This window comes from Pygocentrus nattereri, chromosome 18 (genome assembly GCF_015220715.1).
Source record: "Pygocentrus nattereri isolate fPygNat1 chromosome 18, fPygNat1.pri, whole genome shotgun sequence".
NCBI lineage: Eukaryota > Metazoa > Chordata > Actinopteri > Characiformes > Serrasalmidae > Pygocentrus > Pygocentrus nattereri.
The window spans coordinates 5,725,739-5,738,757 of record NC_051228.1 but is presented as its reverse complement, the minus strand read 5'-3'; the positions used below and the strand labels follow the sequence as shown (position 1 = coordinate 5,738,757).

General features: G+C 42.4%; 1 protein-coding gene across 1 annotated transcript; it reads left to right on the top strand.

Moving 5' to 3' along the window:
* stt3a (STT3 oligosaccharyltransferase complex catalytic subunit A) lies at positions 1–12,545 on the top strand. The gene is made up of 18 exons (XM_017707710.2): positions 1–84; positions 922–1,043; positions 2,336–2,396; positions 2,499–2,620; positions 3,405–3,550; positions 3,675–3,765; positions 5,068–5,174; positions 5,267–5,431; positions 6,243–6,423; positions 7,276–7,431; positions 7,515–7,606; positions 8,468–8,623; positions 8,844–9,032; positions 9,963–10,079; positions 10,516–10,618; positions 10,722–10,910; positions 12,012–12,127; positions 12,217–12,545. The coding sequence occupies exons 2-18, from the start codon at positions 956–958 to the stop codon at positions 12,253–12,255; spliced, it is 2,118 nt and encodes a 705-aa protein (XP_017563199.1). The 5' UTR covers positions 1–84; positions 922–955; the 3' UTR covers positions 12,256–12,545.
* The last annotated feature ends 474 nt before the right edge of the window (positions 12,546–13,019 follow it).

Sequence of the window (13,019 nt, the reverse complement as noted above, 5' to 3'; positions counted from 1 at the left end):
GCTCTGGCGGTTCAGAGGGTCGACTGTGAGGAAAGTGAGTGAGTAGCAGGAGCGGAGTGGGTGAACCGCGGATGAAAGAAACTGGTAAATGTACCTGTTCTGGATATTATTACGGATATTGAGCTGTTGCGGATTAATGTAGACAATATGATAATAAATGCTGGGATGATTTGTCCGGGAGAGGTGTCAGTGTGACCCGGCTAGCTGTGTGTTTAGCTCGCCAGTTAGCGCGCTAGCTGCGGTTAGCTGTAGGAAATGAATCAGATTTGTCTGAAATGCTGTTGAAATGCGAGTTTTTGTTGTCTCCAATAGTACAGAGGCGATTGTTATCTTATTTTTTCGTCTGACGTTTGGCCTAATGTGCGTTTTCAAGTAATGACAGCCACTTTAGACAAGTCATTGGTCAAGTTCGCCAGCTTCTAGTTCGAATTTTCTCGGTCCACCTTAAATGGTGCAGCAGTTCCTTTCTGGCGCTTAAGGTATGGTGAATTTCTATGTGGCTGCTGCATCATTTAAGGTGGAACGGGAAAATTCAAAATAAGCTGACTTCAGTTTGGGATTCTAAAGCAGGCAGGTGCTTAACTTACAGTTTGACTCCTTTATATGCCGTTAGAAGCTTTTATGCATTTACTTTCATTAAGAAAACTTTGCTGCCTGTGCTTTCATTGCCATTTCTGCCTGGGTGGCCTACCTGCACCTCCCTAGACTTGTCAGACCCGGTTTCCTTGTGCATTCCAGGTTTGGAACAGGCACTGCAAGAACTAACCATGCAGCTATTTGGCACACATAGTTATGCTTGAATATTCTCACTGATTCATTTAAAAAGTGCCATGTATGGGCTCTTTAACCGTCTTGTCCGTTTTTAAAGCTTGTTCTGAACCTTTTGTTGCTCGTGTCTTCCCTTTTTTATGTCCTGCTCAGGTATTTGAGTGGTAGTCCTCCCTCGAGTGTGAAGATGACTAAGCTGGGTTTCCTCCGGCTGTCCTACGAGAAGCAGGACACGCTGCTGAAGCTCCTCATCCTGTCCATGGCAGCCGTGCTGTGTGAGTGGCATCGACGCGTTGATCTGCCTTCTCCACATATTATGCATAATCAGATAGCAGACATATAACATTAGTGTTACTTCATTGATGCAGTACTGTGATGGACTGTATGTATCATAGTACTTAGTTTTTAAGGTTTGGTAAGTTAAATAGTGCACATTTAACCACGTGAACCCGTCAAAGCCCTTTGCCAGGACCCAAAACAGAAAGGTGCTCGTTTAAATCTACCACCAGAATGGTCACAATGCACATCCAGTAGAAGCATTTTAGAAAATTTGTTGTGTAGAACAAGTTTTGGCTCCCCACTAGTGTGTATGTGGTGTTTCACTGCACAGATGGATTAGATTGCGGAGGTGAAATTTCCCTGTTGTGGGACTGATGGGGGTCACTTAATCTAATCTTAATCTAAGGCAAAACCTACACCCACTCTTATGCCTAAACCTAAGCATAACGGTGCTGATGACCACCATCAGAATGTTTGTTAATGTTTCAACTATCTAGAGCGTCAAAAGGGGACCGTCCAAATAAAGTGCGACTTATTTATTTATTTACTTATTTATGTATGTCAGGTTAACGATAGAACGCGACGTGTGGTTTATTATCCTATTTACGCGTTTTCTCGTTTAAAAGTTTGGTTTGAGAATGAAGAAATTTATACTCTTTTAGGTCACGTTCTTTCCGTATCAAATAAACGCAGCAGCGGTCAGAAATTGGGTTATTAAAAGAAACTTTTTAATAAGTTTGCAGAAACGGACCCGTTTTTTACACCTGCCAAAACTGTCTACAGTGATGATTATTAAACATCTTCCCATGCATTCACACTAGCAGGCAACAAAGCGACCGGTGACCAGTCGTTTACTATGGGAGGGCGTAATTTGGCTGGGATAGAATCCTTAAACCAGTCGTAGACACGGGGTCTGAGGTCCCCAGTCTCTGATCTCTGAGCTTTTTGCTCATAGCATCATTTTGTTTAAAGGATTTACATGTTTACCCGGTTTCTCTCCTACGTTTTTAGTGGTGCTGTACGGGAATAAGAACAAAATGCAGCTGTCTTGTCAGAAGCTCGACAGTGTGCACGCCCAACAAGACAGCCTCAAATACAACCACAAGAGACAAACTTCAGGCCACGTTAGCAGCTTCTCACCTCCTACTATGAACATAGTTACTGTGCGTCGCGACATGCAGGAAATGTTATGCTCTCTTGGCAACAGCAAGACTCAAACTCACCATCTCTTGACAACGTATCAAAGCCTTAAATAGCTTTACCTTTTAATCTTCCTCTTCCTCCACAGCGTTCTCCACCAGGCTCTTCTCCGTACTGAGGTTCGAAAGCGTCATCCATGAGTTTGATCCGTAAGTAGCCACTTACAAGTTACAGACTTCAATGCAGTGGTAATTATGTCCCAGCTGCACTGATGATCATTGATTGGCTTCTTTTTTCCTCTCTCTCTGCAGGTATTTCAATTACCGCACCACCCGATTCTTGGCAGAGGAGGGCTTTTACAAGTTTCACAACTGGTTCGATGACCGGGCTTGGTATCCACTTGGGAGAATCATCGGTGGCACCATATATCCTGGTACAGGGAATTAAACGGAACTGTTTGTCTCTGATATCGAAGGATGTCATGCCTCTCTCTTTGGGTGTTCTAGGAACGCTCGTTTTAACCTCTTATTCACCAGGGTGTAGTTAATGTTTTGCCATCTGAATTTTCTGACCAAATCTTAAGGCAAATTATTCAGTAGCTGCATGAAATAAGTGTAAATAGGGTAAATAGCCCAGATTTGGGGAAAAACGGGTCGACTTTCAGTAGAAAAACAAACTGAGTCCAGCTTCTTTTATTATAAGGGTTTAAAATTAAATTACCCGACTGTTTGACTGGAAAGAAGACAGTTACAGCTCTCATATGACACCCTGGGTTCAGTTCCCCAGCCGGGCGACCAGGGTCCTTTCCGGTGTGAAACGTTGCATGTTCTCCTGTCCAAAGACATGCAGTCAGACCAATTGGTCACACTAAATTGCCCCTTGTTATGAATGCAGGTGTGAGTGTATACGTCTGCTTTAGACTGGCAGCCTGTCCAGGGTGTTTCCTGCCTTTTGCCCAGTTGGGATAACTCCGCCCCATGATTCAGAAAGACAAGCGAATAATGTGTTTTACAAAGAAAGAAACAAATGAAAAGAAGCGTAGTAGAAAATAAAGTCAATGAAAGAAGTAAATATTAATAATAAAAGAAAACATTAGGACGAGGTGAAGTTGTACTTCAGCAAAATGTTTACGTAAATGATAAACACCAAAAAAATGACAAAATCAAAATGCAAATAATTACGTAAAGCATGGCTGAGCGTTTCATTGTCTTGTGCAGGTTTGATGATCACCTCTGCAGCTCTTTACCACGTGTTGCACTTTTTCCACATCACCATCGACATTCGCAACGTGTGCGTCTTCCTCGCTCCGCTCTTCTCCTCCTTCACTGCCATCGTCACCTACCACCTCACCAAGGAGCTCAAGGTGAGAGCCGTCACGGTGCAGCTCTCTGCGTTGTCGCTCCACTCTGACGGTTTGGCCTGCTTCCTCTGTAACGGACCAGATGAATTTCATTTACCGCTGAATCTCTGCGTGTCTCCTCTTGTAGGATGCGGGTGCTGGACTCCTGGCTGCTGCCATGATTGCAGTGGTGCCTGGATACATTTCCCGTTCGGTTGCAGGCTCCTATGATAACGAAGGTATATATTATCATAGCCTTTATCTTTGAGATTTGCTGTGGTGCTTATACATTTGTTCTAGTTCTTGTTTGCAAGCGGACGTGATAAAGCACACCTATAATCTGCTACTTAATATTGTGCTGGTGAGTGTTGTTTTATATGTATATGTTAAAGCAAGGGTGCACAACTTCGGTCCTGGAGGGCAAAGCTTGGTCCAGCACAGTTTGGAGATTTCCCAGCTCAAACATACCCACTTAACCTGGCAGTTAACAGATAAATGTAATCAGGTGTGTTGGAGCAGGTAAATCGCCAAACTGTGCTGGACACTGGCCCTCCAGGAGCGGAGTTGCGCACCCTCGTGTTAATGTACAGTCGTTTCAGCAGCCTGGTGATATTGCACGTTTTGTTCATTTTCTAAGTGAAAGTATGTGAATGCATCTTCAACAGACACCACACTTGCGCACATTTTGAAATGTGCAATTATTAATTTACTGAATTCTGAATTTTGAGGAAAGAATTTAAACAAAGAATGTGGTTTGTGGCATATTTTATGTTAAATTATTTTTCAGTATATTAGAATTTGTGCACTACATTTATGCCATTTGTCAGACTCTTATCCAGAGCAACTTACAGTTTGAGGTGAAGGTTGTGTTAGGAGTCTTGCCCAGGGACTCTTATTGGTATTGTATAGGGTGTTTACCCAGGTAGGAGATTGAACCCAATTCTACAGCATAGAGGGCAGAGGTGCTACCCACTGCGCTCACACCCATGTAGTTTATGGTTGGCCATACTTTACTTTGTGGCTTATTTGAAGTCATTTTAGTCAATGTTCAGAGGCAGCTGACGTTGAGGGAGGAGTTTGCAGCGTCGCTTGCCGACGTACATTTCACGTTCATCAATGAAGTGAGAAGCAGACGTGTTATTAACCCAGATCTTCTCAAATGAATTGAAAAGGGACAGTCGCATCATTAATGTTATGTTCGAGTGCCATGCTTGGGCATGATTAGCAGTTACGCTGGGTGCGAACCATCCAACTGAACCATGCCCACCTCTTCCAGTGGGGGCACAGCAGGGAGTGATCACACTGCTCAAACAAACTGGACTTTGGAGGTCAAACATGCTCAAGAAACGGCGCAGGCTGCCTACTGTGGGTGTTCTCTATGGAGAACTTGTTCACTTTTTTCCCTTAGAAATTTAACGCGATATGTAATTTACATGTGATCCTTTGCATGCAGCTGTATGTGGTATGTTGTATATGTTTGCATGTAAAAGACAGAGCTGTACGATTACCCCCTGAATTTCATTGCTTTCTCCTCTTCAAAGGAATTGCCATTTTCTGCATGCTGTTGACCTACTACATGTGGATCAAGGCGGTGAAGACAGGCTCCATTTACTGGTCATCCATGTGTGCCCTGGCTTACTTTTACATGGCAAGTGTAAACTGGAAACCCAAGTTCAAACACAGTGAGGTCTTAGATTATATGTTCCTAACAAAAATAAACTTGTTCTTTTGTGCTTCCAGGTCTCATCATGGGGAGGTTATGTGTTCCTCATTAACCTGATTCCTCTGCACGTGCTGGTCCTGATGCTGACTGGGCGATTCTCCCACCGAATCTATGTGGCCTACTGCACTGTGTACTGCCTGGGCACCATCCTGTCCATGCAGATCTCTTTCGTAGGATTCCAGGTAGTTTAACACATCCACTAAAATAGTGTGTTTATGATGAGTTTAAAGCTGCACTAATTTTGTTCAAGCTGAAAGATGTAGGGCGTGAGTTTTTTTGAGTGAGTACTGTTTGAATTCTTAAAGCACTCAGAATCATCAGGTTCAGTCGGCTCGGGCAAGGGGTCTAAAACACAAGCCATGTTACAAAATACATAATACAGCTTAATGAGCTCATATTAGTAGTGGAGTTATAGGACTGTAAGTAACCGCTATTTCTAGAGTTGGTTAATCTGTCAACTTTCACTTGATTAATGGAACACACTCTTGCTGTTTTCTCTCGCTTTGCCTTTTGCACTGATGCCGTTATTTAAAGTTCTGTGATAACAGTAGAAGCTGTGTTGCCCCCTACGCTTCCTTTAGTGCAGGCGTCGGCAACCGAAACATTAAGAACAGCAGTTTTGTCCTCAGACCACCTTGGGGGCCACAACATTCCTTGTCCATTTTACCATCTTGGCTGTAAACATGTCTCAGTATGTACTGATGTACTAGTATAGGCAAAAAAATGAAAACACGTATTTTGCTCTGCGTTAAACTTCAGCTGTAGCTGCTTTTCTCACATCTCTGGCAGGAAACTTTTCCTAGTAGAACAGTTTCTTGTAAAATGTCTCTTAACGTTTGATTTTTACGAGGCTGAAGTCGCTTCTCATTCGCCAGCTACTTGTTGTTGTCAGCAGAGCTTTATTTAATTTTATGTATTTTAGTTGTTTTATGTTATTAATTGCAGTTCATTTTAATTCTACCTTGAACATTAATATGCCCATCTCTCCTGTAGCCTGTGCAGTCGTCTGAGCACATGGCAGCCTTTGGAGTGTTTGGTCTGTGCCAGATCCATGCCTTCGTGGACTACCTGCGGAGCAAACTGAATGCCCAGCAGTTCGAGATTCTCTTCAAGAGCGTTATTTCCCTGGTCGGCTTCGTCCTGCTCTCTGTGGGAACCGTGCTTATGTTGACTGGTAATGAGACGCACCCTCTGATTACACATGGCCGCTTGGTGTAGCTGCTCTTATCTTAGTTTAAATAAAAAAAAGTGTTTATTTAAGATTGACCTAACATTTGAGACCAGCAGTGACTTTAGCATGTGTCCTGTTGAACCAGTTTTCGTGTGTGTGTGTGTGTGTGTGTGTGTGTATATATAATATTAATCTCGCTGCTGTCAGAAGAAAATCTTGTATCTCCATATTTTGACGTTTTTCAGTTTTTAATATAATTAGAAAATGCCTGTTGGTCTTTACATTGTGTGTAAATTTCATGATGAATGGACCAAAGGAAACAGCCCAAAATTGCTTGGAAAGATGTCTGGTTCCATTGACTTCCATTAAAAGTAAAGTAGGTTTTTTCCTTCTCCAGTAAAGTTACTGTTCTGGAGATACGAGGTTTTTTCCTGACAACAGCAATTTTTATATATATGTATATATATATTTTTTGTAGTTGCCATGTAATGACTTTGTTATCTGAACAGGTTTTTAAAAAAAAGTTTAAAGCTGAAACATTTGACAACTTTAAGTAATTATCAGCAAATTCTGCAAAAATGATGAACAAAATATTTTTAATATAATTTTTATATAATATCTCATCTATTCTGTCTGCATAAGCATCTAGGTTTAGTGATTATAATTAAGGCTTTGTTGCTTCTCTGGCAAATGGAAATTGCGCTTTTATTGTCTTTAAAATATATTGAAAATATCTGTATTTAATCATTTTGGCCCAATTTTTTTTTTCTTTTTTAAAAATTGCTTATGCTGCATATGATTTACATTTATATCCACCTCACTTCAGTGATAAGACTCTTGCATTTTTATGTACAGGGAAGATTTCTCCATGGACGGGTCGTTTCTACTCCCTGCTGGACCCGTCCTACGCCAAGAACAACATCCCCATCATTGCCTCTGTCTCTGAGCACCAGCCCACCACTTGGTCCTCGTACTATTTTGACCTGCAGCTGCTGGTCTTCATGTTCCCCGGTAAGGAGCCCTACTTTTGATGTTCAGATGTCCTTAACTGAAATATGAACAGCTGATCCTGAATGTTTCCCTTTTTTCTGCAGTGGGCCTGTATTACTGCTTCAACAACCTGTCTGATGCCAGAATTTTCATCATCATGTATGGTGTCACCAGCATGTACTTCTCAGCCGTAATGGTAAGTTCCATAGGAAATGAAGGCACTTAGCAGAGACTTGTGTCCAGTGGAAAGTTTGACCAGTTTTCTACAGAGATTAACCCAAATTCTAGACTTTTCCTTTCCTTTTCAGTTGTATGTTCATAGGCAGCTCTTTATTCAAATTGCTCTTTCTGGTGTTCTGGTGACCAGAGAAGGATGAGTTCCCCTTTTTGAGACCTGGTTCATCCCAAGGTTTCTTCCTTTTGCTCTTAGGAAGGTTTGCCACGGTCGCCCTCGCCTAGCTAATTTGAGGCCTGCAGCTGGATTTTCTGTAAACCTGCTTTGTAAGAATGCGTGATAGAAATAAATGCTGTGTAGTCCAGGACTTGATCCTTGTCTGGCAAACTTATATTACTAAGCTAAAGTCTTTAGAAAAGTTAATTTACCTGGACAGTAAGCTTTTTCTATTTGAACACTTGAGAAATGACAAATAAATTTGTGCAGTAAATTGTGATTTTTTCTGTGTCAGTGTGTCAACAGTTACCGTCAACCGGACGCGTTAATCCTGCATTAAGTTATGAACGTGTGCTGCTTGTGGAATTGAACACATTTATGTAGTGACTAGAGCTGCATTGAAGGGAAGAGCGACAAAGCCCATTTACCGGTTAACTCCCAACATGGCAAAAACCTTATTGAGAACAAGACATTCTTTTTATTTTTCACCGTATTATTTCTCGTTTATCCAAAGGAACACCATAAATAGTTTTAAGCGATTTCTTCAGGCTTTTGCGCTGTATTGTATGTATGCATATCATGCTTTTTACGACTTGGGTCTTTTTCACGTGCTTATTCAGGTGCCCCATGTGTAATAAGGTGCTTTATTTTTCTCCCTCCGTCCAGGTGCGTCTGATGCTGGTTCTGGCTCCAGTCATGTGCATCCTGTCAGGAATTGGGGTTTCTCAGGTGCTCACCACTTACATGAAGAACCTTGACGTCAGCCGACCTGACAAGAAGTCCAAGAAGCAGCAAGACTCCACGTATCCCATCAAGAATGAGGTACCCGTGTTATTCAAACTCAAGTCCCAGATATTCAGGTTTTGCAGGTACTTTTGAGAGAGATAATGAGCTGGAGTGGAAAATATGACCCGTTTATTTGTAGTAGTGTTTAATTTTAGGCTTTTCTCTGCATCGCATGAACAAGACATTGCTAATATTTACAAAGGCTTTGATATCTAGCTAAACAAACTGTGCTGATTGCTGTTCTCTCTGGCTGTAGGTTGCGAGCGGGATGATATTGGTCATGGCTTTCTTCCTGATCACATACACCTTCCACTCCACCTGGGTGACCAGTGAGGCTTACTCCTCGCCCTCCATCGTGCTTTCGGCCCGCGGAGGCGACGGCAGCCGCATCATCTTTGACGACTTCAGGGAGGCTTACTACTGGCTCAGACACAACACCCCAGAGGTCAGTATGTGCGTTTGTTGCTGTGTGCGTCACTCTGGCCCATGGCGTTATCCATAAGTGTTTGGACGGTATTATGCTGTTCCGTAATTCACTGCAATTGAGTCAAAACGAGTTGCAGTTTCTTGAGATTTTTAGACTGCAGGTTGATGCAGATCAGCTCTGCGTTCCACCTCTCTGTCACTATCTGATCATATGATTGAGCCCCTCCTGTGAGAGCCACAACACATCATCTGGAGGAGCAGACAGAACTTTTCCTCTCTCCAAAACTCACGTCCCACCTGGCTTAGAGAAGAAAAAATGGTCAATCACACAAATACATGTATGCAGTCAGCAGCATCTTGTGTGGGACAACTGGACTCACTCTTTCTGGGTGGGTAGGATGGCACCCAACCACCACCCCCCACCCCCCTTTTTGCTCAGTGTGATGAAAATTGGGGGAAAAAAATCTGATCAGGCATAACATTATGACCACCTCCTTATTTAAATATTCCAGCAGCACTGCTGTGTCTGTTCCTACACCCACTAACACACCACCACCATGTCAGTGCTGAGAAATAGTACCTGCTCTGTGGGGGTCCATGAGGGTCTTGACCACTGAAGAACAGGGTAACAGAGTATCAGAGAAACAGATGGACTACAGTCTGTAACTGTAGAACTACAAAGACCAGCTATACAGTAAGTAGAGCTGATAAACTGGACAATGAAGGTGGAAACAAGGAAGCGGTCATAAGGCTATGCCTGATCGGTGTGTGTGGTCAAAGACTTGAAAGTCTGCCAAACTTTACTTAAGAACCGGGTTTTGTCAAGCAGAGTTCTACAGACTAGTAATGGGCCAGCAGGTGAATCCAGAGGCTTATTTGTTTTTATTCACCACGTGCTTTGTTCGGTGCTATAATTTTATAGTACTAAACGAATGTGTTTGTTTTGCAGGATGCTAAAGTTATGTCCTGGTGGGATTATGGCTATCAGATAACAGCCATGGCTAATCGGACGATTCTGGTGGACAACAACACTTGGAACAACACGCACATCTCTAGAGTCGGCCAGGTGAGGACAACTGATTTAGTTTCTTTTCAGAATCAGGTTTGATGCTGGAATCACTGCCGATGTAAATTACATTATGATGGTGGGTTATTCAGTGCGGGATGTAGCTTTTAGAGCCATTCGGTGCTTCGGATGTCTGGCTTTAGTACTTTAATTGAAGAATTTTAACTAAATTTTTCTAGAAAGGTTTTGTTTACATTTAAACAGTCGAATTTAGCAAAATCAGTGGAGTTCCTCTTGAACCATCTTAATTTGGCTATGCGTGAATGAATATTATATTATTATGCCTGATTATTATCAGTTCTAACCTTCCTACGTCTGATCACCTTCAAATATCTTTGCTTAATGCACCGATGCATTTTTTAAAATTAATTTATTTATTTTATGCTTTACTGTAATTGTGTGCTATTGTACTTCACTAGCATCTGTTCGCTTGTAGGCTATGGCTTCCACAGAGGAAAGAGCCTATGAGATTATGCGGGAGCTGGACGTTAGCTATGTCTTGGTGATCTTCGGTGGACTGACTGGATATTCATCTGATGGTAAATAAAATTTACATTTGTTGTTTACTTGTTGATCTTAAAGCTTATTATTCAGTAACTGCTATGTAAGAAACGATCGTTAATCAATGCTTTGGTTGCGCAGACATAAACAAGTTCCTGTGGATGGTGCGTATCGGAGGCAGCACTGATACGGGGAAGCACATCAAGGAACACGACTATTACACTCCCACAGGGGAGTTCCGCGTGGACAGGGAAGGCTCTCCTGTCCTTCTCAACTGCCTTATGTACAAGATGTGCTACTACCGCTTTGGCCAGGTCTACACGGAGGCCAGTGAGTATCTGTAGTGTCGTTGCTGACTGGCGCACCTGCTTTTACTTCTTTGATCCATCTCAGTCGTCAGGCAGTTGATCGTAGGGCTTAATCCTTTCCCCACTCTCTCTGTGTTCATATACTGTCCTCCTTAAAACTTCTCGACACGTGACTCCGCCACGTCCACTCTGTGACATGGAGGTTGAGGCCATGTTCACACAGCAGGCAACAGTGGGCCAAATGTGATTTCCCCACCAAATCGATAATTTATTATTATGTTTTTGGCTGTTCAGATTATCTTTTAAATGTGATCTGTTTGTGACATCAGTCTGAGCAGTTCAGCTCCTAAACCGACCTGCATGAAACGAACAGCTTCACGTGGCTCGTCCAGTGGTCAACAGTCATGGCTATGAACAAACGCCAGTCGCTCCTGGAGTTTCAGCTTCATCTTCACCAGAGTCACAGGAGCCATCATGAAGCTCCACTGACTGACAGCGGGGCTTTTCACTCAGACTGCGTTTGAGCCGTAAAAAGGGCGTGGCCACTTCTTTGGTTCGCGTCCTCGGATTCTTTAAACTTTGCTTTCAGACTTTTAGCTGTTCTTTGACGCTGCAGCCTCGCTCTCCTCCGGTCACGTTCAGACGTTTCTTTCAAAATCTCGTCAAACATGGAGGGTTTTGGATGAGTCTCTTCAAATGTTTGTACAAAAGTATCACCCCAAATATTTGATTAAGCAAAATTATGACTTGGATTGATGTAAACGTCTCATGAACTCTGATCTGACTGTTGAAACGATTTACATTAAGATATGCAGAGCATATTTACAGCACACACCTTTTCAGTGAGCTATGAGGGCAAAAACACAAACACACAAATTGTTCGTTAACCGTAATCGAGGTGAAACATTCAATTAATTGTGATATTGATTTGAGGTCATATCGCCCAGCACTAGTTGAGCATGTGTGCTGTTGGTTTGTTGTAATGAAAACTTGCAACTACATCAGCCCTTTAAGCTTGGATATCCCAACTGTAAACCATGCTGGGCCAGGTTCTTTGGTTAGTTGAGTTGGGGGTAAATGTAAGGAAACTGCCCCGCAGTGTTAACACTTTGGTTTTCCGCAGAACGCCCTCCTGGTTACGACAGGGTTCGTAACGCTGAGATCGGCAACAAGGATTTCGAGCTGGACGTCCTGGAGGAGGCTTACACTACAGAGCACTGGCTGGTCAGGATATACAAGGTAAACTTCACCTCGGTTCTTCTCCTTTCAGTGGGCACAGCAGAGCAAAGTCAAAGTCTCGAAACAAAACTTCTGTTTTCGTCCAACAGGTTAAAGACCTTGACAACCGAGGCCTTTCACGAACATAAAGCCAAGACGCACAAAATTCACACACCTTCTGACCATACATACAGCACTGAAAGCCTTCCCCTGTGATCTGAAGACCGGTGTGGATACTTTTTATACTTCTGTTGTAATTGCAAGAAGAGATTTTTGTTGTCTTTTTTTTTTTCCTTTTTTTTTTTTAAAAAAAAATTTGATTTACAAATGTGACATCTCTTCTCAAACGGAGTGAGGTGTCAACGTCCAAGAAACTGTGTACGTAATGGCCAACTAATTTCTCTACAAACGGGGTAATAAATGGAGTGAGTGGGACAAATTTGTGTCTGTTGTTTTTCTTTGTTTTTCCTCTGAATGACTGTCAAATGCACTTTCACTGTAGACCTGTAGGTGGATTTCTGTAATCTGGAACATCAGATGATAGGAGAAGCACAATACCAGAGGAAAAACTACAGTAAACAGGTTCATTGAGTAAAGAAACTTTTAGTGGTTAAAGCATTGGCTTTATTACTCAGGTCCTGTGAGGCGAGTCCCAGATTACCATCTGACATTGGCTGCGTTTACATGCAAAGATTTTCTCCAATCTGATTGAAAACATTCCGATTACAGATTAAGACTGAGGTGTTTATTCTCACTCCCCTCAACAATTTGATGGACAATCTGTTTACATGCTCATTATACGTATTCAGATTCAAAATGATGCGCATGCATAGCGAGCTATTTAGTGTAGATGTTACCATGACAACCAGCATCACGTGAGAGCCAGTCAGAGTGAGATGAGCAGCAGTGAGCA